Source organism: Balaenoptera ricei, chromosome 6 (assembly GCF_028023285.1).
Source record: "Balaenoptera ricei isolate mBalRic1 chromosome 6, mBalRic1.hap2, whole genome shotgun sequence".
In the NCBI taxonomy this organism is placed as follows: Eukaryota; Metazoa; Chordata; class Mammalia; order Artiodactyla; family Balaenopteridae; genus Balaenoptera; species Balaenoptera ricei.
In genome coordinates, this window is record NC_082644.1 from 42,180,766 (window position 1) to 42,201,865 (window position 21,100).

At 53.2% G+C, this 21,100-nt stretch overlaps 2 protein-coding genes across 3 annotated transcripts; one reads left to right on the forward strand and one right to left on the reverse strand.

Moving 5' to 3' along the window:
- Positions 1-1,440: 1,440 nt before the first annotated feature.
- On the reverse strand, positions 1,441-3,752 carry LOC132368051 (alpha-globin transcription factor CP2-like). Its single transcript, XM_059926664.1, has 3 exons — positions 3,654-3,752; positions 2,303-3,378; positions 1,441-1,995 (listed from the first exon to the last, which is right to left on the reverse strand). Exons 1-3 carry the CDS (start codon positions 3,750-3,752, stop codon positions 1,632-1,634), a joined length of 1,539 nt encoding a protein of 512 aa, XP_059782647.1. The 3' UTR covers positions 1,441-1,631.
- Positions 3,753-4,812: 1,060 nt separating this feature from the next.
- On the forward strand, positions 4,813-19,516 carry AQP7 (aquaporin 7). 2 transcript variants are annotated; one of them, XM_059926350.1, is made up of 8 exons: positions 4,813-5,108; positions 6,295-6,345; positions 10,666-10,783; positions 17,408-17,531; positions 17,975-18,067; positions 18,277-18,395; positions 18,613-18,830; positions 19,184-19,516. In XM_059926350.1, exons 2-8 carry the CDS (start codon positions 6,320-6,322, stop codon positions 19,431-19,433), a joined length of 948 nt encoding a protein of 315 aa, XP_059782333.1. In that variant the 5' UTR covers positions 4,813-5,108; positions 6,295-6,319; the 3' UTR covers positions 19,434-19,516. The 2 variants fall into 2 exon arrangements, with proteins under 2 accessions (XP_059782333.1, XP_059782332.1); XM_059926349.1 differs by having other exon boundaries at positions 4,814-5,108; positions 17,930-18,067.
- The last annotated feature ends 1,584 nt before the right edge of the window (positions 19,517-21,100 follow it).

Sequence of the window (21,100 nt, forward strand, 5' to 3'; positions counted from 1 at the left end):
AAAAATAAAATAAATAAAAAACAAAGCAAAACAGAACAAAAAAACCACTACCACCCCATCCTCCCTCTCTCATTTTAGAGGACTCAGTGCCCATCTCATCTCTTCTGGAAGATTCTTGCCCACCTCCAGGCTGGCTTAGCTGTTCCTGTATCCCCTCTACCTTAACACAGTGTATCCTAAGTCACCTGCCTTTTTTTTTTTTTTTTGAAGGTTGATTTTAATGAACGAAAATCTCTGTATAAAAACGTTATCAAATGCTTTAAAAATACACACACACAGATCCAAATCCAATACAGAATCTTTTGGACATTATCATTTTTCACCTCAGCATAACATGTAGAGGGATTTCTGGATAAAACTTTACATGTGAAAAAAGACCCATAGTCTTACACATGCACACACACAAGAGCACACAATCACAATCAGGAAGAACTAAAGTATATGGTAAGAATGCAAACAGGATGGGAATGAATTTCTTGTAAAGCTTATATAAAAGAACACTACATGAGTAAAAGAACTTTCTATACCAAGAGAAGATGCAGAGAGGGGAAAGAGAAAGCAGAGGTTAGTCTAACTCATTAATAGATAGTTTGAGAAGTTCCTTCAAGAACAGTGAATTTGGGGAGTTACAGATAATCCCTAGTTTTCACCACCTCAAATTCTGTGAATCTGATAACTGATGATGCTTTGAAAGTGTCTATGTTTTCATTTTTTTGTAGGTCTTGATTTGTTCATCATTATTTAGGTGTGGTTTGTCCTTTTCGGTGTTAATTCCTCAGTTCTCACTCAGTGTTACATCCAATTCACCAGAAGAGCCACAGTAAGAAACGATGGCAAGCACAGAGGACTGCAAGGGTGGCAGTCACGGATGGCAGTTAATAAGAGCCAGACGGCCTGGGTTTGCATTTCAGTGTCACTAGCTGCTAGCTTCCTGTTACTCAGCAAGCTCGTCGGTCACTCTATGTCTCCATTTCCTCATCTTCAGTTAGGGATCATTATTACCTACTTCATATAGGGCTATTAAGAGGATTTAAACAAGATAATCCATTTAAAGAATTTATCACACTGCCTGACACAACTAAATGTGCAATCAATGTTGCCTAAAATTCCTATTAGTCATAGAATTACAGGGGAATCCAAAGAAGAATTTTCTTCTTTCTCCGTATTTCTCTTTAATGAGGTTTTCAGAGGCAAAAAAAGGTTGAGGATCTAGTCTTATGAATATAGATGTTTGCTTTTCTGTTAGAAAAAAAAATTACATGGCTCCATATCACAAAATTTAATTTAACATCTTTTCCATTAAACATCACACAATTCTCATCGTCATTATGCCCTACGCACACCCTAAATGAGGTGGAGTTTCTATTGATATTCAGCAAAAATAGGGTCCAGAAATTTTAAATAAGAAATAGCTGCAGAAACGCATGTTGGGCAGTAATCTGTGGGTGCCCTAAGAGCTTGGGCCAACACAGACGCCTGGGATTCTGCCTCCAAGGCCTGGACCCGCCCACACACAGTCAGATGGGTCAGGTTCCTGCAGCCCTTCAAAGCTCCATTTGCGACCCCCTTCAAGAGGGGAGTTCCCAATAGGTGAAAGCAGCAGCAGCCACTGAGGATGGAATGCCCCACATCTACTTCAGTATGCTATGATGGCTATCACTGGGTTCTTTCATTGTGTCCAGAATAAAACAGGCTTCTTCCTGAAAGTTCTGTATCATCTCATCACTAAAGAGCACATGGATTCCTGTGGGCCCCTGCTTGTAGATCTGGCTGATCTGGCAAGGGGAAATGCTGAAAAGCCGAGCAATTTTTTCTGTCCGTTCAACAGCTGTCAGTTCTTCTAGGCAGATGGCACGGTAAACGAAGAAAGTACCATGTGAGTCTCCACCCTCATGCTTCTGCTGCTGTTGCTGCTTCCTCAGCTGCAAGGACTCCTGACAAACACAAATGGTTAGCTTTGGGCGCACCATCCGGCCTTTAAATACATTAAAAAGCCTGATTCTGGGCTTCCCTGGTGGCACAGTGGTTGAGAATCTGCCTGCTAATGCAGGGGACACGGGTTCGAGCCCTGGTCTGGGAGGATCCCACATGCCGCGGAGCAACTAGGCCCATGAGCCACAACTACTGAGCCTGCGCGTCTGGAGCCTGTGCTCCGCAACAAGAGAGGCCGCGATAGTGAGAGGCCCGCGCACCGCGATGAAGAGTGGCCCCCACTTGCTGCAACTAGAGAAAGCCCCCGCACAGAAACGAAGACCCAACACAGCCATAAATAAATAAATAAATTTAAAAAAAAAAAAAAAGCCTGATTCCATCTGCAGGGCCACAGATTTGAATCACATCATCTCTAGTTAGTTTCAATAAATCTGCTCCTGAGAAATTTGTAAAAAGCCTCGTGAATGTGGAAAAACGGTTTCGATGCAACCACTGCTGAGCCTCCTGAGGTGTGGTTGTCGGCAAGAGGTTGTCTGTGACTGGAGGGGGTGGCTCTGGCTGGTGATTTGGTGAACCATTTGCTTCCCCAAGAGAAAGACTGCTATGGGAACTGCTGAAGCCAGGTGATGGGGAATTATGGACATACGTGATCTCAGGCCATGGAGAACACTCTGTGAGTATAGTTGTCTCATGGGAAGGTTGATATTTCTCCTTCTCATGAGGCGTTCGTTTCTCCATTTTCTCCCTGTCTGTTTTTTGTTTTCTGTCTGCACCTTTGGGCTTGAGGACTTTGATCTGGCAGCTGGCTGAGTGTAAGTGCTCAGTATATTCCCCGTTCTCATTCTCCTTGAAGGTCCTGATTTGTACTCGAAATGGCACTCCCTTCTCTCCACCATGTTTCCTCATAGTGAACTCTGTGCTAATACAATGCACCTGAATAAACACAGATGTCCTCTTTGCAGGGTCCCACAGGAACTCCACTGTATTTAGTTGGTTTGGATTAGCCCTAGGATCGATTATACCCACAGACATTGGGATATCTATGTCAAGAATTCTATCTCCAGGTCGGTTCCACCTCCAGCCCTCCAGCTGCTGATGTTCAGTGTATTGTAGCCGTCTGTCATGGAACACGACACGGAATATACTCTTCACCAACTTGCCATTAATTTCTGGAAGTTCTCCAAGTTTCCTATTGTTTAGCATTCGGATTTCATAAGACTGGCCTTGATTGAGATATGTCAGGGTTTCATCATGGAGTTTCAATGCTGGGGAGGTGGCAGCACAAAGCACGTATTGAAAAGGGAGGATTTTATTCTCATTATCTGGAGGCAAACTTGACTCTTCTTGCTTAAAAATGGGCAATGCTAGGACATCACCTGCGCTCCCACGCCGCTTTCGCACCTTTTCCCCGCCCCTTTCTGTGGGAACCACCTGCCGTTTATCTGTCTGTCCCAAGACACAGGCAGGAGGGTGTCTGCTCTACCTCTGGGTCCTCAGCATACAGCCCAGTAAATGAGTCCGGGGCTGGATCCCTGACTCCAACATGGATCCCATTTCCCTCCGTCACCAGCCTGATCCCAGCCCAGTCCAGCTCTGCTCAAGTTCTGACCACATCCAAGACCACAGCTTCACTTTTGACTCTTACCTCGCCGTGGCCTCAACAGCACACAAAGGAAAGGAATAAAGGCAGGTGCCTCTCACTACCAGGGGTACATCCCTACCTCCCTGGAGAAGCACTCAGCGTCCTGAGCCCTCTTCGAGTCTGCAGAGGGGAGTGAGGGGCAGAGCCTCAGCCAAGGTGCTGCAGTGGAAGAGTTCATTCCTTCAGGATTGTCTCTGACTGGGCAGCCTACCTCTGTCTCTCCTTACAGAGGGACCTGCTGCGTAAGTAGGCTTGGGGACCCGGGCAAGTAGGGGTGGGAACCTGGGCAATGCAAGTTCCAGACCTGACCCGGTCTATTGGCACCCTCTGGAGGACAGTTCTATTACCAGAGCTGGCTTTGCAGCCAGATCCTATACCACCTCTCCACAAAGAGGGGCTGCAGGCCTCAGAAGCTTCTGGACCCACTGCCCACCATCCACTACTCCACCTGGTGGGTCTCCTTACAGTCTGCAGACCAGCAACCCCTCCCTTGTTTCTCAGCACCAGGTCACCTGCTCAAATCCCAAACTGGCCCATCTTTGGAGGCTCAGCCATTCCCTGGCTCCAGAAGTCCTCTCAGATGGCAGCTGGTGCTCTGGTTTGCTCCTGACCCCTCCTTGGTCACCCCATCTGCAGCCTTACTTTCTGGTCCAGCTTGGCTCCTTCCCAGAGGCCTTGCTTGCTGTTTCCAAGGGAGGCGTCTTCCTGCGGGCGGGGCCTAGGGTTCCCCTTCCCCCACTCAGACGGGGGCTCCCAGAGGATGAGGCCCAGGCTCTGTCTCCTCCCCAACAGACTAAGAACCTCCAGAGAACCAGGCCTGGCTTTCTACCTCCCCTCTTAGACTGAGGTTTTCCTGCAAATATGGCTGATGTCTCTTCCTTCCCCTCAGACTGGGAGGCCCCTGAGTCCAGGGCGTGAGTCTCCCCTTCTTCCTTCGGGATGGGCGCTCCCTTAGGTCTGACCTAGGGTCTTCTCCCCAACCCTTCCACCTGGCTGTTGATCTCCAGACTTTTCCACCTCCAATCCCCTTTCTGTGCAGTTCTGACCACCGCGGGGGCACTCAGGAGCCTCTGGAGCCTCCCCCAGGTCTGGGGCCCTGGGAGGGCTTCCTTTGGCTCTGGGCTGGACCCTTGGCTTGGAGCACAGGCCCTTCCTCTGGCACCATGAGGCCCAGAGCGCCCACCCCGAGCTCCACCTCTGACCTCACAAAGGCTGCCTCAGAACCTGGTCTCCGTGGCGCTGCTGGCAGGAGAACGGATGTTATTTTGGGCAGTGCATCTGGACTTGGCTCAAGTGACAGGGGCCAAACCCCTGCCCCACTGACCTCTTCCCTGGAGCAGCAGAGCAGAGCAGTGCTTGGGCCACCCCGAGGAGGGCCAAGAGGCGGGCTCTAGCCTGGGGACGCAGGGACAGCGGAGCCCTCGCAGGGGCTGCAGCCAGAGCCTGAGACAGTCACGGAGGAACAAGTTCAAGACCTGCTGTAACTGAGAGGCCCCCAAGGCAGACGCTGGGACGCATAAGGCACTTCGGCAGAGTGAGTCGGGTTCCAGGCAGGGCTGGGACAGGGGGCCTCCCCTGGGACCCAGGCCTGGGAGTGCCACTCCTGGGGACCACATGGGGAGGAGGTGACCGTGGGACTGTCTGGGGAAGGAACCCCAGCTGGGAGTTGAAGGCCTGGATATCCGTTCTGGTTTAGTCCTGTGTTGCTGTGTCATATGGGCGCATCACACTTCCTCTCTGGGCTTCGGTTTCCTTATCTGTAAACTGACTGCTGGGAGGCCCAGTGGTGCAGCAGAGACTGGGAGGGTGTGTGGGGCTGGGAGGCCAGCAGAGCCTGGGGGGGTGGGAGTGGGGGGGCGAGTAGAGACTGGCGACACGGGACCAAAGCAGAAGGGATGCAGATCAGAGTAATGGGTGGATTTCTGGCTTTGCTGGAGTGGTTCCTCCCTTTGGAGTCCCCTCCTGAGAGGCTGGGGCTAGAGGGTTTCTGCCATCAGGGCTAGGGATGTGAACTTAGGCTGCAGTTAGAGGGAAGCGGGCTAGAGAACGAGGGAGCATGCAGGATGGGGAAACTCCAGGGTTACCTTTGTGCTGTCATTTGTGAGGAAAATGGGGATTAAAAGGGGGAATTTTCAGGAAAGGTGAGAGGGTAGATTTCATTCTGAGGTGGGGGTTAGGACTAAATGAACTTTCAGGACCTCATCCTGTGTGTGTGTGAGTGTGTGTGTGTGTGTGAGTGTGTGTGTGTGTGTGTGTGTGTGAGTGTTTGTGTGTGCAAGGGGAGGCAGACAAGGCCCTGGAAAGTCACAGTTTAAGTCAGCAGCAAGAGAGCTTGAGGTTAGACTGAAGACAATAATACCCGCATATGTGAGGGTGGAGCTGCTGGGGGGAGGCTGTGGGCATCTCCACTGTCCAAAGCTGGGCTGCAGACTTGGGAAGGTCAGGAGGACCTCCGCAGGGCCTGGTCCGGGGGCCACGAGTCAGGGGGGCCACGAGTCCGGGGGCCAGCAGGGGTGAGGGGGTGGGGCTTCAGTGCCACTCCCCATTGGCTGAAGACACCGACCCCTCCTTCTCCCTCCCTGCCAGCTCGGCTGGGTTGAGGGGTTGGCCCTGGCAGGAGCTGTCCCTGTGGCTTCTCCCCTGGGGGAGCTGAGGTCTGATGGGAACGAGGGGCGAAGTTCTGAGCCCCCAGCCCTAGTGACCTCTCTCTGGCTCCACAGCACCTAAAAATCTCAAAGACAGAACATGACTCAGGCCGACAGGAAGAAGCGGTAAGCATCCCACCCGTTCCCCTACCCCAGCCCTCCCGTCCTGCACCCAGCACACCCCCAGGGCCCTCCCTGCCCCTCTCTCAGCCTCTCCCTCATGGTAGCTGATCCTCCCAGACTCCTTCCTTCCCACCCCGTACCAGCCCATGGGGCCCAGAAGAAGGGTCTCTCCCACCTGTGCCCATAGCCAAGCATGGGCTGGGCGCTGGGCTGAGGGGAGGCTCAGAAAGACCCAGATGAGGGTCAAGGGGTTGGGCAGTGGGTTCCAGCTGCCCCTGTGTAGGTTGTGCTCAATTGAACTGAACTCACTACCTCTCACCCGCTCAGGCTCAGGTCTCTTTGGGGTGAAATAAAAGCCAAAGTCCTTGCAATGGCCAAGGCCCTGCCTATCTAGTGCCCGTTTCCTCCCTGACCTTCCCCCACCCCACTCTCCCCTCCTTTCCTTTCCTTCAGACATGCTCAGAGTCCTTCAGTGACCATCCCCCCTGCCTGAAATGTTCTTTCCGCAGTTCCCCACAGGGCTCGCTCCCTCCCTTCCTCCCTGTCCTTTTTGTTTTTTAAATAAATTTATTTATTTATTTATTGGCTTCGTTGGGTCTTCGTTGCTGCGCTCAGGCTTTCTCTAGTTGGGGCTACTCTTCCTCGCAGTGCGTGGGCTTCTCATTGCGGTGGCTTCTCTTGTTGCGGAGCACGGGCTCTAGGTGAGGCTCAGTGGTTGTGGCTCACGGGCTCTAGAGCGCAGGCTCAGTAGTTGTGGCGCACAGGCTTAGTTGCTCCGCGACATGTGGGATCTTCCCGGACCAGGGCTCGAACCCGTGTCCCCTGCATTGGTAGGCGGATTCTTAACCACTGTGCCACCTGGGAAGCCCCCTCCTCCCTGTCTTTGCTCAAATGCACCTTCTCAGTGAAGCTCACCCTGACTGCCCTAGTCAGTCACTGCCCACCCCCTTTTCTTTGCTCTACATTTTCCCGTAGGATGTACTACATTCTACCACACAGATGACCACTTAGGACATTTCATCTCTGCCTGTCAGCTCCACATGAGCATGGATGTTGGTCTGCTTGTGTGCTCTTGGATAGAGAGAATGAATGGGTCCCCTCTGTGCCGATGACATCGCTGTCTCTGCCCAGGACTCTCATAGGGCTTTAGACACTTTTTCCAAAGACCCACTGGTCCTGCAGGCAGCTCAGTCCCAGCTGAAAACAGCCTTCTCCACTCCTCTCCCGCCACTTCCTGTGGTCTCAGCTCAGTCAAGGATCCCCTTCTCCTCCAATGCTCAAGCCAGAAGTCAAGGCCTTGTCCTTGATATTCTGTCCCCCACGCCTCACATCTAACCACCAATCTGCTAAAATATGAAAGATATCCTCACTCCCACATCCCTACTCCCTCACAGCCACTTTAGGCCACCACCTGCCCATTCTTCAAGTGTCTTCAGGCCTTGCCTCCCACCCGGGGGCTTCTTGCTCTGATGGTGTTATCCACCTCCTCCACTGGATGAAGCCATCCAAGGGCAGAGACTGGATTTTTACTTTTACCCCTTGTGCCTGACTTATAAGTAGCTGCTCAACAAACATTTGTTAAATGGATAAATATTGGTTAGCCGGTTAATTGGTTGGCTTGAGGTTAGTTGGATAGTTTGCAGCTGGTTGGTTTATTAGATAATTAAACGAGCTGGTTAATAGGAGGATCAGTTAGTTGGTTAAGTTGCTAGGTTGATGAGTCGAAGGGTTGGTTGGTGAGTTGTTAGATATTTAGTTCCTTGGTTAGCACATATTACTTAGGTAATTACCTCATTGGCTGTTAGTTTCTTGGTTTGTAGGCTAGTTTTCTTAGATGCCCTTTATCATTCTATACCCTTCCTTGAGCTCTCTCATCTATGCCCATGGGTCAGATGACCATCTATGATATGATGACCTCCAAATGGGTATCTCTAAACAAGACCACGTGACCAGCATCCTCCTTACTGGTCACCTCCACTTAGCTGTCTAGTGAGCTCCCCAAACTCACCACACCCAGAAGGGGACCCCTCATCCTCCAGCCTAAGCCTGCAGCTTCTCTCATGTGCCTCACGCAGGCCATTGTGCTGCTCTAGCCAGAGCCTGGGGTCATCCCTGACTCTTCCTTCTCCATTCTCCTCTCTAATAAGACACCAAGTCTGTCAGTTTGACTGTCTTCCTCTCACCACCGCCACTGCACCTTCTTGGCTCAGGCTGCCATCACCTCTCAGCCTGTCTGATTGCTCACCACGCCTCTACTCCTGCTCCCTTATTCCTGCCTCCAAAGAGGAGACAGTGCTTCTGCTTAAATCCTCCACCCCACGGCCCTCTGGGGCGAGGTCAGACTCCCTAACGTGGGCCATGAGGCCATCTGCCCCTCTCTGCCCATCTCGTGCCACTCTCCCTTCTCTCTCTGCAGCCCATCCTTATAGAATTCCTCTATACACCACACACTGTCGTAGCTGCAAGCCTTTGTCCAAGCATTAGCCCAGAACTTTCCCCAGCCTCCCTTGATGCTCCTTCATCTGGCCGGTCTTCTATTCTCGACCTAAGTTTCCCTTCCTCTGGGAGAGCCTCCTACTCCCTCCTCTGGGTCATCTGCTTCCTCCCTGCAATCCCATAGTGCCCACTCTTCACTTGTGGCAACACTCTTTACACTTTTAAGTAACTGCTTAGTTAATTGTTCGTCTTCCTAAGAGCAGGGATCATGCCAATGTTCTTTACTACAGTCACTGAACATAGTAGGCATGCTAGGCATTCAATAAATCTTTGGTTCATTGGCTCCTTGGTGGTTGTCACTTACTGCTTCCTGCCTGCTTTGTGGTGAGGAGGAAGGGGCCAGGGTTCCAGAGCTCTCTTGGTGTCTGTGACTTCCTGCTTTGTCTGCCTCTCCTCTGCCTCTGTGGTACCTTCCCAGGACTGTTCTTGAATTCCTGCTGTCTCAGGCTCTTCTTCAGGGCTGAGGAGGCACAGGGGCAAGGCGACCCTTATATGATGCTGCATGGGAGCTGCAGTTGGATGGGAGCCAGTGGACCGACCATCCAGGCAACTCTACATCCCCCTCCATATGCTCAGTCCTGGGTTTGTTTCCCTGAAGTAAGGAGAGAGCAAGGACTAGGGTGGGTGAGAAATGAACATGGGGTCTCAGCCAGAAAAGCGGAAGGTGTTCTATCCATGCCTGGGTTACATTTCTCACTCCCTGTCCTTACTCTTTGCTGGTGTGAGGCTGGGGAAAGTCAGCAAGCTGAGGAAGGGTGCAGGTGATGTTGCTGACCCCAGCAGGGTGAGGAAGGTGAGGGTCACTTAGCGTGGGAGGTGGGGGAGGGTCACCAGTCTGAACAAGCACTGAGGCTGCACTTAGAGGCATCTGCACCCCTCCTCCTCCTCCTTAGCCTCCAGACACCGTCTCCTTCCTCACACTCAAGTCCTATTCCCCCACCACCAACAGAAGATAGAGCCTCTAACTCCCTTTTTCATCTGTCTATCCATCCAATCATGCACTTACTAAACAAACGTTTATCAAGCCTCTACCATGTGTCAGGCACCGTGGGAAGTTCTGGGGATCCAGTGGAGAGTAACAGATGAATTCTCAGTTTTCGTTCATTCGACAGTGTATATTGCACACCTACTATGTGCCCGGCACTGTGCAAGACAATGAGGATACACCAGGGAGTAAGACACAGTCCCTCCTTTCCTCTGTTCCTCCCTTTCATTTGTTCATTCATTCACTCACTCATTTGTGTTGACCTTGCTTCAGAGCCTGGTATACTCTGCCGTCCCCGTCGTCTCTGGCAGAACCTGGGGCATGCTTCAGGCCTCGGTGCTGTTTCTAGAGCCCGGGAGCAGACTTTGTCACAACCTGTGCTGTTTGCAGAGCCTCACTGTTGCCAGCTCCTGCCTGATGCCTTACCTGTGTCCCCAGAGCTCTGGCCCCAGCAGACAGGCAGACAGACAGACAACTGAGCTCCACTCTCCTGCCTGCTCTCTCCCACCTGCTTCTCCCCTGAGGCTCTTTGGCAGCACAGATGGCGCATACTGGCTTCCCAGCTGCCCCCTCTGCAACCTGGCCTCATTAGTGCGCCCTTCCCAGTGGTCCAGTCCCCATTAGGAGGAAGAAGGGGCATGATCTGGATACCCCCAGTCCCTCTCCACATCCCTGGGACTCTCACATGCCTCTGACCCCAGCAGTACCAGCTGCCCTGGGCAAGAGGAGGTGTGTGGAGAGGCCACTGGGTTACCCATTAACTCAGCCATGAGTTGAAAACCCGATGGACTGTAAGTGCGCCTGATCTCATTTCTGCCCATGGGCTCGGGCTGCTGCTTCAGGTCTACCCGCATGTCCAAGATGGTCACACTGCCTGCGGTAACAAGGATGAAAGCAGTACTGCAGAAGGAGATGGTGCGCGAGTTCCTGGCCGAGTTCCTGAGCACGTTTGTCATGATGGTGAGTGGGTGGGTGGCACAGGGTGAGCAGGCCCTGCGGAAGGGGCCTCAGGAAGGTGGGGCTCAGCAAGGGCAATCCATGACCCCCTCCCCACGGCTGGGCCCTGAGTCACACTGTCCATCCCCCGGCATCTGAGCTACGAGCCTGAGGGAGAAGCATGGGAAAACAAGGAGAGAGCTCTGTCTTTCTCACCAAGTCTTTTTGGGAGAGAAAGGGCTCATGGTACGTGGGAGCAGAATGAAATCCTGGGCTGCTTGGGGGTGGGTGGGTCGGGAGGCATGCCTGGAAGTGGGGGGAAGGGAAGCGAAGAGCAAAGAGATTGGAGAGGACATTGAGGCTTTGAGAATCAATCCTGAGGGCAATGGGGAGGCATCGAAGGTTTTCAAGCAGCGGAATGATATGGCCAGATTTGGATTTTAGAAGGAAATTCTGGGCGCAGTGTGGAGCCTAAGCCGAACGGGCAAAGCTGGAGGGAGGGGAACTGAAGAGGCTGTGGCAATGACCTAGGATAGAGAGAGGGTGTGACCGGTCCAGGGATGGAGAAGAAAGCACACATCTGAGAGAGTTATGGAAGATGGAACCTGCGAGCAACAGATGTGGGGTAAGTGCTTAGGGGGCCGTTCCGCGGAGCCTGCGGCCCAGCGCAGGGCGAGGCGTGAGGTCAGTGTTAATGTGACCAGGTGAGGTGCCGGGGAGAAATCTCGGGGGTGCTTGGTTATAGAGGTCTGGAACTATAGAGAGTGGCTTGGGCTGGAAGTAAAGAGTTAGACTACATCAGAATATGAATTGTGGTTATAAAAACTGTCCAGTGAGAATGTACAGAAAGAGAAAAAAACTGAGTTGAGGACAGAGCCTGAAGAATGAAGAGGAGCACACAAAGGGGCCTGAGAAGGAGTGACCGGAGGGGTGAGAGGAGAAGGGGGGGGACCAGGTTACAGAAGTGGCGGGGTCCACAAGGAGGGAGTGGTCAGCAGGGTGGGAGGCTGCAGACAGGCCAGAGAAGTGAGCGCTGACGCCTTCTTGTAGAGTATGGCAACCTGGAGGTCCCGGGGCACCTTGGTGAGGGCTCTTTTAGTGGATGATGGGACAGAAACCATATGCAAGTGGGATGTGGGTTTTCTTGGAAACTCCCTGTCCCTCCACCTGCGTCGGCCCTGCCACTTATCCCATCCAGTCTCTGCCCTTAAGCTGTGGCCATGCTTGTTTGCACCTTATGAAGGCCCAGGTCCATGAAAAGAAGGGCTAGCCTCTGGGAAGGGAAGCGAAGGCGTCGGGAGCACGCCAGAGGCGGCAGGGGGCTGGGAGTGGGGGAGAGAGGATGAGTGTGGATGTGTGTGTGTGTGTGTGAGTGTCTGTGTGTTGAGTCACGGGGTAGGAGACAGTGGGATCCACAGAGCCCAGGAGACTCTGGACACCGAGGTTCTTATCCTGATCATCCTGCCACTGAGTCACCAGCTGGCCTTGGGCAGGTCTCTCTGTGGCTCAGAGTCTGTCTTCTCAGACATTATTAAGTGTGTTGAATCGGGCCTCCATGGGCTTTGGAGCTGGGTTTGAATTCGGCTCTGCTATCTTCTAGCTCTGTGATCTTACATAAGCATCTTAACTGTTCAGAACTTTACTAATATCGAGCTGGCCAACTTGTGCGAAGAAGGTCAAGAGCCCGACACCCAGCACACACATAGGACATATGTGTTGGTTGCTTGTCAAACTGACAAGCGCTCTCAGCTGCTCTCCCCTCCCTGCCTCTCGCTGTCTCCCCCTCCTCCATTACCTGCCCTCCTGAGTTGTGACGACAGCATCTAGATCCGCTCTTGCCTTAATCCAGGGCAAAGTAATTCATTTATGACAAGACATTCCAGCCCCAATAGGGCTGTTAAACCTTGGAACTGTGGAGGCGGGAGGGTGCCTCCTCAGAGAGCTCTTAGGGAAAGCAAGCACTGACCACATGCATTCATGCCTGCCCACTGCCCACGTTTGCATTTTTCTTCCTTTTATTGAGATTATTATTGAGCACTTACTGCATACCAGGCACTATAATGTTAAGCCTTTATGTGCAGCATCTTCCCAAATCCTCACAACAGCCCTGTAAGGGAGGTACTATTATTATCCCCATTTCACAGGTGGGGAGACTGAGGCTCCGTGAGACAAAGTCACTTGTCCAAGGTCACATTTTACGTTAAGATGAAATCCAGTCCAGTCTAATATCCCCGTCTTGACCCTTCATCGCTATGCTCTGTCCCTTAGCTTAGCTGTGGATTTCTGACTGTCCCCCAGCTGAGGTAAGGCCCTCACTTTGGGTAGTTCAAGGCCACTCTCCAGGCCTCGGTTTCCCTTGGGAGCAGAAACGTTTGCCGTTCAGTTGTTGTGAAGATCGAAGGGAAGTTTACCCCCTTGTAAAAGAACTTTGTGAGATTCATGCTCACAGAGGACATTGTGTTGTTGCTGTTTTTAGGTGTCGGGCCTGTGTGCCAAGAAGTGATGGCTTTTTCAGTTGATAGGAAGCTCAGTGAGTCACCAGCGCAAAGGTTTCCTTAGAAAAGCTAGAGTGACCTTGGGCCCCATTTATTGCCGACAAGATGAGGGAAACAGACTGTTCCACTCGGTTCCACTCTGTAACCTCCGGGGCTGTTGTCCTCCGGGCTGGGCCCGTGGCTATTGGAGGGACCGGGACAGGCTGGGCCATGTTCACTGACCAGAGAGGGTGGGCGCTGGGCTATCAGAGCCCTGGCAAACCAGCTGTAGTTGTCAGTAGTAGGGCAGGGGTTGCAAACTCGTGCTGTGGGGGGCCAGAGAGAGTCACCTGAGGGTGGTGGGATGGTGGCTAACGGCAGAGTGCGGACCTATGCGAAGACGTGGCCGCCACCACTCCAGCCGACCGTTGCCATGCCACGTAGAATGCGGGCCACTGTTGCGGAACTTCTGATTTTGCAAGAGAAGCTGAAACTTCTGTGCGTGTGTCAAAACCAGGTTATCCAAACAAAACGTGTGCTGGACGGCTTAGGTCCAGGGGCTGGCAGTTGGCAACCTTGACACAGGAGATCACGTGGGGTTTATTCACTCATTCATTATTTTTAGTAAATGATTTTGAGCTCCTACTTGGAAATGGGGACCCTTGGTCTTCAGACCCTCCATGCCTGCTCCAGCCCCTGCACCTCCTGACCCCCCAAGCCTGCCAGCCTGGCCTGGCCTTGCTCCCCGCCCCCAGCGCTACTCAGACACTTTGCTCGTCCTTTCCTCTCTCCTTTATCTTCAGCCCCTCCCTTTCTCAACCTTAACACACTCAGGTCTCTCGACCTAAAACAGCAGAACACAGAACATCCCTCCCTTCACCCCGTGACCCCCTTCATTTATCACACTCGCTCTCCCTCCCTTCTCAGGTAGGTTCTCAAAGGCATGCCTACCCTGGTCCTTTCAACTGTTCACCACCTACCCCCCTCACGCTTTCTGGGGCCTGGCTTCTGACCCCATGGCCTGATGATACAGTGCTCACCACGCTACTCATGACCACTGGATGGTCACACCCAAAGGGATGCTTTCCAGGCCTTCTCGCGCTTGACCCGGAGTCTGCACATGACCGTGTGGGCCACACCCTTCTTGGGAAACTCTGCTTCTCCCTGGGGTCCAGGGCACATTCTCTTTGTTCTTCCATTTCAACAGCTGCTCCAGCTGGGGTTTCTAACGCCCACCCCTGAGGGCTGACGTTCGGCCCTAGGTTCAGCCCTCAGCTGCCCACTCACCCTGCGCCCTCTCCCCGGGGGTCTTCATCCTCCCCGACGGCTTCAACTGCAGCCCTTGTGTCCACAATTCTTCAGGTTTTCTTTTTTCAAAAACTCTAGAACTGTTCAAAGGAAATACAATATGAGCTACATATGTAATCTAAAATTTTCTAGTAGCCACATTAAAAAGGTAAAAAGTGACAGATGAAATTAATTTTAATAGTTATTGTATTTAACCCATATACCCAGAATGTTACCAGTTCAGCATGTAATCAATATACAATTATGAATAAGATCTTCTACATTTTCCTTTTCCTACTAAGCCTTTGAAATCTGGTGTGTGCCTTATACATACAGTAGATCTCAATTTGGACTAGCCACATTTCAAGTACATAATAGCCACATGTGGCTCATGGCCATCATATTGGATGACACGGGTCTAGACTCTGATTTCCAGCAGTTTGGACATCTAGAGGTCCCTCAAAGACAACATATCCAAAACACATAGACTTTTCAGAGGAGGTGCCGTCTGAATGTGGTCTTTTTTTTTTAATTTTTAATAATTAATTAATTTTTGGGGCTGCATCGGGTCTTAGTTGCGGTGCGCGGGCTTCTCTCTAGTTGTGGCTCATGGGCTCCAGAGCGTGTGGGCTCTGTAGTTTCTGGTGTGCAGGCTCTCTAGTTGAGGCATGTGGGCTCAGTGGTTGTGGAGCACGCGGGCTGAGTTGCCCCGCAGCATGTGGGATCTTAGTAGCCCGACCAGGGATTGAACCTGTGTCCCCTGCATTGGAAGGTGGATTCTTAACCACTGGACCACCAGGGAAGTCTCTGAACATGATCTTAGAGTGTCAGTTTTTCAGGATCTAGGATCAGGTAGGTATTCCAGAGGGAGGGAGTGGCATATGCAAAAACACAGAGGCATGAGAAAGCAAGGCATGCAGGGAGCAGTGTGCTTGTTTGCTCTGAGACTGGTATAGGTGACTGCTTACATTCAAAAACTGGCTTACCATGTGCAAGATTTGTACTTTGGACAAGCCACTCAACATCTCTTAGCCTCTGGTTGCCCATCTGTCAAATGGGGAGAATAATAGTACCTAATGAATAAGTTGGTTTAAGGGTTAGAGGAGGTGACAGATAGAACTTGCTGTCATATAGTAAGTGTTCAATAAATGGTTATTTTTCTTAATAATAGTAGTAATGCTATTATTAGTAACACTAGTGCTCAACATAGAGAACACTGGAGCAGATAAGAAACTGAGAGGCAGAAGGCATGAAATCAAGGGTCTTAAAAGGTGGCTTACTGAGTTTGGACTTCATCCTAGAAATGGAAGGGAACCAGTGAACCTTTGAACAAAAGGCAGACATGGTCAGATTTTTGTGTTAGGTCACTCTGGCTGCAAGAAGGAGACTGAGTAAGATCTGGGAGAATGTAAGCTGAGCTGATTGTGTGTGGGGGAGGAGGGAGAGGACATCCAAGTTTCTGGCTTGGCCAACTGGGATGGGGGAACATGGGATGAAGATCACACTTTCTGAGAGATGGTGAGCTTTCAAAATAGAGCTGGAGACGCTTGTGAAGCACCCCGGAGACTTCCAGTGGGTATCTGGAAATAGGGATCTGGCTCCCAGGTGGAGGTTTTGGGAATTAGTGCATCAGGCATATCTGAAGCTCTAGCCCTGGTAAGAAAACGCAGGAGTGACTGGGGTGAGATATGAAAAGGGCCAGGGTTAGAACCCTGGGATCATCTGTATTTTATGAGGCAGATGAAGGAAGAAGAATGTGGGAAGGAACTGTGGACCGGGGGAGGCTACAGAGGGAAAAGGAAAGGGGAGAGGGATGGAAGCCAAAGAGGAGGTACTTTCCAGAAGCACAGTGTGTTTAAGGGGGTGAAAGTCAGCACAGTCAAGTGAGACGATGCCTGAAGGGACCTTTGGGCAATCCGGAGGTTGGAGCCCTCGGACAGAGCGCCGGTGTCCGTGACAGTTGGAAGCAGAAGCCGGGCTGAGGAGGGAGGGCAAGGGAAGGGATAAAGGAGCCAGCCAGCGGGTCCTTCCTGGAGCCTGACTGACATGGGAGGGGGCGTCCAGCAGTCCACAGGTGGACAGGGAGGCCGGCCTGAGGCGGGAGGCTTTACTTTCAGGAAGGAAGAGACCCGAGTGTGTGGCAGCCAGTCAAGGGGAGTGTGGAGGATACAGGCCAGGGGGAGGTCTCTGCAGAAGGAGAGAGAGGTGGGAGCAGGAGCCAGAGCTGAAGGGAAGGTGGATATAGAGGCAGGTGGGTGTTGTTGAGTGAGGGCCTCCTTTTAGGTCTCTAACCTCCCTGTGAAGGGGGTCAGTGGGCTGTGTGTCACCTGCTGAGATCTGGTGCTTGGGGATGGGCAAGAAGTTCAGGAGTGACGCCCGAGGGCAATGGGAACGAGGCTGGCTCCAGGGCTCAGTGTGTGGGGCTCTTGATGGTTGGAGGTTCCTGGCAGAGTCCAGATGTGAGGCTTGGAGACTCCTTGAAGAAACTCCCTTCGGGCTAGGCTGAAGTGTGAGAAGCTCTGAGGGGTCGAATCCACACCAGCCCTGCCCTCCCGGAAGCCCTGCCTCCTCCAGGACCTTCAGGTGCGCCTGGAGTCTAGGGACCTGGACATGCCCGTAAGAGCCCCTCACTCCACTGCCTCACCCGGGCTCCTTGCACAGCCCTCACCCAGCTCTCACTGGTCATGTCTGAGAGGCCTTGGCAGGGGCAAGGGGGGAGAGGTCATGAGGAGGGAAGTCTCTGGAGGAGAGGGGCGGGCAGAGGGTCCCCAAGGGCAACGCCAGGGAGGCCTAGCACGGGAGGGGCGGGGCCCCAGCTGAGCTCCGAGCGCTGCTCTGAGGTTGGGGTTTCGGGGTGGGCAGCCCCCTCAGAGGCCCTCTCCTACAGGTGTTTGGTCTCGGCGCCATAGCCCACATGGTTCTAGGAGACAAGATGGGGAGCTACCTCGGTGTCAACTTGGGTTTTGGCTTCGGAGTCACCATGGGAGTGCACATGGCAGGGAACATCTCCGGTGAGTGGGCTGGGCCCAGCCTGGCGGGCACGGCCGGGTGTCCCCCGCGGGCTCCGCCTGCCCCCTTCCGGCCGTCCCCTTCTCCAAGCCAGCCAGCGCCTTGCCCTCACGGGCCACGTGGAGGGAGAACACCCTGAGCCCTTTTCCTCTGCCCAGACGCTTCACGAGCCCCCTTGACCCCTTGTTTTTAACTAGCTGGGTCAACTTAGGCAAGCGATTGAACCTCTCCATCCCTCACTTTCCGTAATGGCTAAATGGAGATGGTGGTGCCTGCCTCGCGGGGTCCGTGTTCGTGGAGTGAGTACGCTGCACGAACGCTAGCCGTTATTATTGTTGCTCTCAGTATTACTGATTAGTGGTGTTTGTTTCTACGCCGACACACTTGACCCTCCCTGCAGGGGCCCATATGAACGCGGCCTTGACCTTCACCAACTGTGCACTAGGCCGCATGTCCTGGAAGAAGTTTCCTGTGTATGTTCTGGGTCAGTTCCTGGGTTCCTTCCTGGCTGCTGCCACCATCTACTGCCTCTTCTACAGTGAGTGTCCCGCCCTGGGTTGTCCATCTCTGGCCTCAGCCTCCTCCCCTGAAATATGGGCTGATCCAACCAAGTGTCCTAGCCTGTGAAAATGTCTGGGAGAGAAAAGTCTTGGAGCTGCTCCCTGCCCTCCATCCTACAACCTCATCTCTGAGACTGCAGTGCGGTTTGGCTGGGGGCAGGTTTATACTCAATCTGTGTTTCCACAGCTGCCATCATCGACTACTCGGGGGGAAGGCTGACAGTGACTGGTCCCACAGCCACTGCTAACATTTTTGCCACCTACCTTCCTGACCACATGACCTTGTGGAGGGGCTTCCTGGATGAGGTCAGTGGTCCAGGGTGGGTGCCCCTCCTCAAGCCCTCCCCCACTCAGGAGGGAGCCAGCAGGCAGCCCCTCATGGTGAAGAGGACAAGAACTCTGGATGGGGACTTGTCCTTGTACCAGGACATGTCTCTGCCAGCGGGTTTGGGCTGGGGGCACTGCTGAGGCCCTATGGCTTGGCTAGGGACCCCAGGTGGCTGCCACGGTGTCTGCTCCCCAGGTGTTAGTGACAGGGATGCTTCAGCTGTGTCTCTTAGCCATCACGGACAAGGGGAACAACCCAGCACTGCAAGGGACACAGGCCTTGGTGATCGGCATCCTTGTTGTCATCATTGGAGCGTCCATGGGCATGAACTCAGGATATGCCATCAACCCCTCCCGGGACCTGCCTCCACGCTTCTTCACCTTCATTGCTGGCTGGGGCACACAGGTCTTCAGGTACTGCCTAGTCCAGCCCACTCCTGTGAGTTTTCTGTGGGTTCCCTACATGTGGAGGGGTGGAGTGGCCCGGGAGCATCCTGCAGAGCTCCCAGTGGCCTGGGGAGGCAAGAGTGGGTCCTGACTTTCTTCCAGACCCTGCTCCTGGACTGAATGTCAACCCTGCCCCAGACCCGCCTCTGTCCCTGAATCAGGCTGAAGCTGGTCGGTGCCCCAGGCTCAGGGGCAACTCCCGGGTTAAGGTGGGGTTTCTCCTCTACTCTCAGGCCCTACTCTCTGTCTCGGCCTGAGGTAGATGCAGGTGTCATGCTGGGCATCGGCCCCCTAAGCAGGCCTCTGCCTCTTGCCTGCAGCGCCAAGGACTGGTGGTGGGTGCCAGTGGTGGCCCCACCCCTGGGTGCCTACTTAGGTGCCATCATCTACTTGATCTTCATTGGCTCCAGCATCCAGCAGGAGCCCCAGATACTGGAGACTCCCTCGACGTATGAAGACCGCAGAACACCTGTGTTGCCCAAGACCATGTCTCACCCACCCATGACCTCTTCCCTCACCCCTGTCTCTGTGTCCCCCGACAACAGACCTTCAGTCCTGTCCCACCCTTAAGTGACCCCATCTGCCTAGAGCACCTCTAAGTAAGACTATTTGTGACCCCATCCCCATCCTAATAAAGAAAGCCTTGTCCCACAGTGGCACCCCCGGTTCCTGGGTGCCTCCTGTGGTTGGGCTTCCCTCGTGGATTCTTCCAGGAGCCCCAGGGTTATGCCGTAGCCCAAGGCTGAGCATAGAGCTGAGAGGCCTCCGACTCCTTCCGGCCCTGGGAGCTGGGTCGCCCCTGGGGAAGAAAGTGGAAGGGCCAACCTGTGGCCTCGGTAAGAACAGGATCAGATCACAGGACACTGGACACAGAACAATGGACTTTCAGGCACAGGGTAGGAGGGGATAGCTTGGGGGAAGGGACACCAGCTAGCAGGTGGGGGTCAGTTCTGGATATACCTTGAGTGCCCTGGGATAGGACTCTACACTCTCCCTCAGTTCTGGCCAGTCCTTGGACCAGGCAAGGCAAGTCCCAAGTGTGTAGGTCAGAGTTTCTCAATCCTGTTTTCATTATCGCCCCCTCAGGAGCCTTTTAGACATTTCTTCCTTAATCACACAGTATTTTAATACCACAGATATACTGTATATCTGTTTATGTACTGTACATATATCTTTGCTTTATACAAAAAAAAGTAAGATTAAAAAAATCTCTCCCTTCCAAGGATCCATTTTTTCTCCCATGGGAGCAAAGTCTCCCCCACCCTTGAAAATGCCTGATGAAGACTGAAAGGAGGTAAGAGATTGGGCTCATCTTCCTTCTTCCTGAGGCCAGAGCTCTCCCACGGTAGGGAGTTCCAGAGTTGGAAAGGAAGATGCAGAGAGGAAAATCCTTCCAAAGGGCACAGGAAATGGTCTCGTGGGGTGCAGGGGGACAGGTGCAGAGGTTGGGTGGCGGTGGGGCAGCCAGAGTCCACTGACCCCGGGGTGCAGAATCATCTGCCTTCTGGGACTCAGAAGGCAGCATCACCCATGGCTCCTGTCACTGCTCGTGCATTTAGCCTTCCAACAATCATGGAGCTCCTCCTGGGTGCAGGCCCTGCGGATGAGGCTGGGTCTCTGCCTTCGAGGGGGGCAGCCCCTACTGGGGACAGGCAATCACAAGGAAGGAGCTAAGTGGTGAAGAGGGGGCTCGTAGCCCAGCCTCAGGAGGAGACAGAGCAGAATGGGGGCTGGGGGGTGTCCTTCCTGGGGCTGGTTGCCACACTTTAAGGTAGGAGGAGACAGCGGGCAGAGGAGGCTGGGCTTTCTTCTGGAAGTGTGGGCATGGCAAGATGAGGTTTAGAAAGCCCACCTGAGCTGCAGTGTGCAGGATGCTGGAAAACGGGGAGACTGGGGCCTGCAAGGGAGTGTGGTGTGAGGCTGCTCCAGAGGAGTGGCAGGGCAGCTAACAGGTCAGCGCTTGTGGGCAGAGAGGAGAGAAGGGATTCGCCTAATACCAAGGAGGTAAAACCTGCAGAACCTGGGCTTGGACTGGAGGAAGGAGTGGGTGAGGAAGAGGCGGGGGCCAGGGCTCACTTCCAGTTTCTGGCTTGGGCCCAGGGCGTTGGAGACGTCCCCACTGAGCGTGGGGCGTGGGAGAGGAACTGGTTTGAAGAGGAAGATGGTAAGTTATATCGTGGACACATTGACTTTGAGGTGCCTATGGGACTTGGGCAAGAGGTGTGTAGTCTTGGGCA

Excerpts from the sequence above, each read along its gene's own strand:
- LOC132368051 (XM_059926664.1), bottom strand. The coding sequence starts at position 3,752 with ATGAACTCTTCCACTGCAGCACCTTGGCTGAGGCTCTGCCCCTCACTC. Across the intron at positions 3,379-3,653 it reads CTGAGTGCTTCTCCAGGGAG|ACAGATAAACGGCAGGTGGT; the intron begins GTAGGGATGTAC and ends GTCTTGGGACAG. Across the intron at positions 1,996-2,302 it reads GGCCCTGCAGATGGAATCAG|GCTTTTTAATGTATTTAAAG; the intron begins GCTTTTTTTTTT and ends GCCCAGAATCAG.
- AQP7 (XM_059926349.1), top strand. The coding sequence starts at position 6,320 with ATGACTCAGGCCGACAGGAAGAAGCG. Across the intron at positions 17,532-17,929 it reads CATGGCAGGGAACATCTCCG|GGGCCCATATGAACGCGGCC; the intron begins GTGAGTGGGCTG and ends CCCTCCCTGCAG. Across the intron at positions 18,068-18,276 it reads CATCTACTGCCTCTTCTACA|CTGCCATCATCGACTACTCG; the intron begins GTGAGTGTCCCG and ends GTGTTTCCACAG.